Here is a 2,897-nt window from a genome sequence, read left to right as displayed (position 1 = left end):
CAAGGGTTTGCACTATACCCACCAAATAACAGTCCAGAGTAAGTGGATAAGTGATTTCAGCTTTTCCAAGGGAATCATCACACACTATGTATCAAAGGTACATTTCTTGAAGATTAGTTATATATCACCTTCACTTTTAAAGATGTAAAAGAAAATGTAGACAATATACAGATCTGGATAGAAACGCTAGATTAAGAACAGATATGTCTCGTTTGTTTAAAGGAAAGAAAGTTAATCTGACATTAAAACTAAACCAAATACAGGCATTTGAGCAAACAGTACACAGATAGCAAGTGGGTCAACAAAAATTATCTTAATGAGCTATGATAAAAATGTAAATTAAAACTATGACTAAATGTACTTACATAACTATCAGGGAGCTCATAAAATACAGTGTCAATCCTGACAAGGATTCAGATAAAACTGGGTTCTTCATAGATGACAAGACAGAAAAATAGAAACTTTGCAAAGTAGTTTGACAACTTCTTATAATCGAAAACATATATTTACCACAAAATCAACCTTGATTCATCCCAGACAAATAAAATATGTACATGAAAGATTCATATCATTTTAGTCAAATAGTTCTAATATCTAAAACTTGGAAGTAATCCAAATGCTCTTCAACAGGTAAATGGATAAGCAAACGACAGATGGTACACCCCCCACATGAGGAAATACTACTCGGTGACAGAAAGAAACAAACTTCTCTATTCATTAGGCAAGATCTCAAAGGCACTGCACTGAGAGGAGAGTGGAAGAAATGTCGATCATAAAAGCTTACATATGATGTAACTTATATAGTAGTCTCAAAATGAAAAAAAAAAGTATAGAGCTAGAAACTAGGTCAGTAAGTAACTGTCAAATTTAGGAACAGTGGGAGAGTAGTAATGTGAATTTTATGCATGAGGGATTTCTTTCTGGTAAGAACAATTCCATATCTTAACCACAGTGACAGTTTCATTAATATATACATCGATAAAACCATGAAGAAGTAGAAACATATAAGAATAAGCATTTAAAATCATGAAGAAGTAGACACACACAAGAATAAACATTTGTAAAACTGAAGAAATGTGAATAAGATCCACGGATTGCATCAATCTCAACTTCCTGGTATTGGTACCATACTCTAGTTATGCAACAGAATACCACAGGGGCAAGCCTGGTGAAGGGCTACAGGAGCCTTCCTTGTGCTGCTTCTGAAACCTCCTGTGAGTCTTTACTTGGTTCAAAATGAAGTGGTTGTACACACATTGGCAATTCTTTCATTAAATGTCCTATGTGTTTATAAGCACTATTAACCTGCTACACTCAATATTCAGTTTTGATACTACTGTTCTTTCTTGTCACGAATTTCTACTTATGTGTTGCATTTGTCGACCAACTTTTGCTTCATGCAGCATGGACAGTAGAAAGCTTTTACTGAAAGTCTCACTAAGGAAGTAAAACAAAAGGAGACCTTCATTTTGCTACACTCCTAGCAACCAGGAGCACAGCTTAAAAACCAAAAGCAGGCCTGCCACCCGAAAAGATCTGGAGGATGGACAGCTCACACAGGAAAATGGAACACAAAAGAACAGAAGAATCAAAATTGAGGGAGCTTGTTTGTTTGTTTTTAATATGGAATGACAATAGTTGGGGAAGGAAGTACAAAATGTCAGCCATGAACTCATTTGAGAAACTTCAGAATCCTGGAATAAAATAATGTGTCTACAAAAAAAATAAAAGAACAGATCTGTCATTCTGTTCACCTTGTCCACTCATAAGAAAGATTCGCCGGGCGGTGGTGGCACACGCCTTTAATCCCACTGCTCCAGCCCATGAGACTCTGAAAGATGAGATCCCGAACAGCCATGAGCCAGAGGAAAAGCCACTTGACTGTGTCCACGGATGGCAGCATATAGCAATATCCAATATACCCTGCAACTCCAGATCTGTTCAAGCCGCTGCCTGCTGCTACATAGTACAACAAGTTGAAACTTGTGAGGGCATTAAAAATCCAAAAGAGCAAGACATAGATAAGAACTTGCCATGAGGTCTGTGGTTTGAGCTTTCTCCAACTGGTGATCCCGAGACCGATGGTGACAGCCTGGACCACGCTGAGGAGACAGGTGGTGCAGATGGAGAGGCCCCGGGCCATCCTTGCCAGATAAACCACAGCTTTACAGCCAGTATCACCGAGGAAGTTTCTGAAATAAAACACTGTGGCTATGTCTCTGATCCCCGTGGTACAAATAATAATCATATTAGAAAATGCCAAGTGGATGAGAATGAGGTCCACAGGCTTTTTCTCAGTCCCCAAGGCAGATGTGTATACCTGTCTCACAAACATTAGGATTTTCCCCACAATTCCAGGCCCAATAAGACAAAGGAAGATTATTGTCTGGATAATGTTACTCCACTTCATCTTCTGACTTCATGCACAGTGCTAGGGAAAATCATTTGGGAAACGTGTCAGATGTTCTCTTCTTATTCCAACAGAAATAATGGTTTCAAGTATGTAAACACAATGTTCTTTTCTTAATGATGCCTGGTCAGATTCTTTGTTTTTTGTTTTCTTTTGTTTGTTTGTTTGTTTTTGGTTTGTATTTTTTCCATTCCCATGGAAATCATATACCTACACTAAGGGTATAAATCCTACCTTTATGACGATCCTTATTCCCTCAAGTTCATGTGATCATGCTCTTCCTAGAACAAAGCTAAAAGCGTGGCATCCCTTTCTCAGTTTTCTAAACAACACAGTCCTGATTATTAGCCTGACAGGGCTCTTTCTGTTCCCTCCTCTCACCCAGGGTGACCTCAGGCTCCTGGACTGTGTTGGCTCCTCATCCTGGTCCTCCTCACTGCCCGTCAGCAACCATCACTCAGATGGTTGTGCAACTAATCAAAAGCTT

General features: G+C 38.8%; 1 protein-coding gene across 1 annotated transcript; it reads right to left on the bottom strand.

Moving 5' to 3' along the window:
- Positions 1 to 1,750: 1,750 nt before the first annotated feature.
- LOC128104509 (putative vomeronasal receptor-like protein 4) lies at positions 1,751 to 2,410 on the bottom strand. Its single transcript, XM_052729482.1, has one exon. The coding sequence runs from the start codon at positions 2,408 to 2,410 to the stop codon at positions 1,751 to 1,753; it is 660 nt and encodes a 219-aa protein (XP_052585442.1).
- Positions 2,411 to 2,897: the final 487 nt, after the last annotated feature.

Source organism: Peromyscus californicus, unplaced genomic scaffold (genome assembly GCF_007827085.1).
Source record: "Peromyscus californicus insignis strain IS unplaced genomic scaffold, ASM782708v3 Scaffold_8__1_contigs__length_139910024, whole genome shotgun sequence".
In the NCBI taxonomy this organism is placed as follows: Eukaryota; Metazoa; Chordata; class Mammalia; order Rodentia; family Cricetidae; genus Peromyscus; species Peromyscus californicus.
Note: the sequence above shows the minus strand (reverse complement) of the source record. Positions and strands in the feature narration are given on the sequence as shown.

What these genes read in the sequence shown, in the direction of transcription:
- LOC128104509 (XM_052729482.1), bottom strand. Translation starts at nt 2,410, where the DNA reads ATGAAGTGGAGTAACATTATCCAGACAATAATCTTCCTTTGTCTTATT.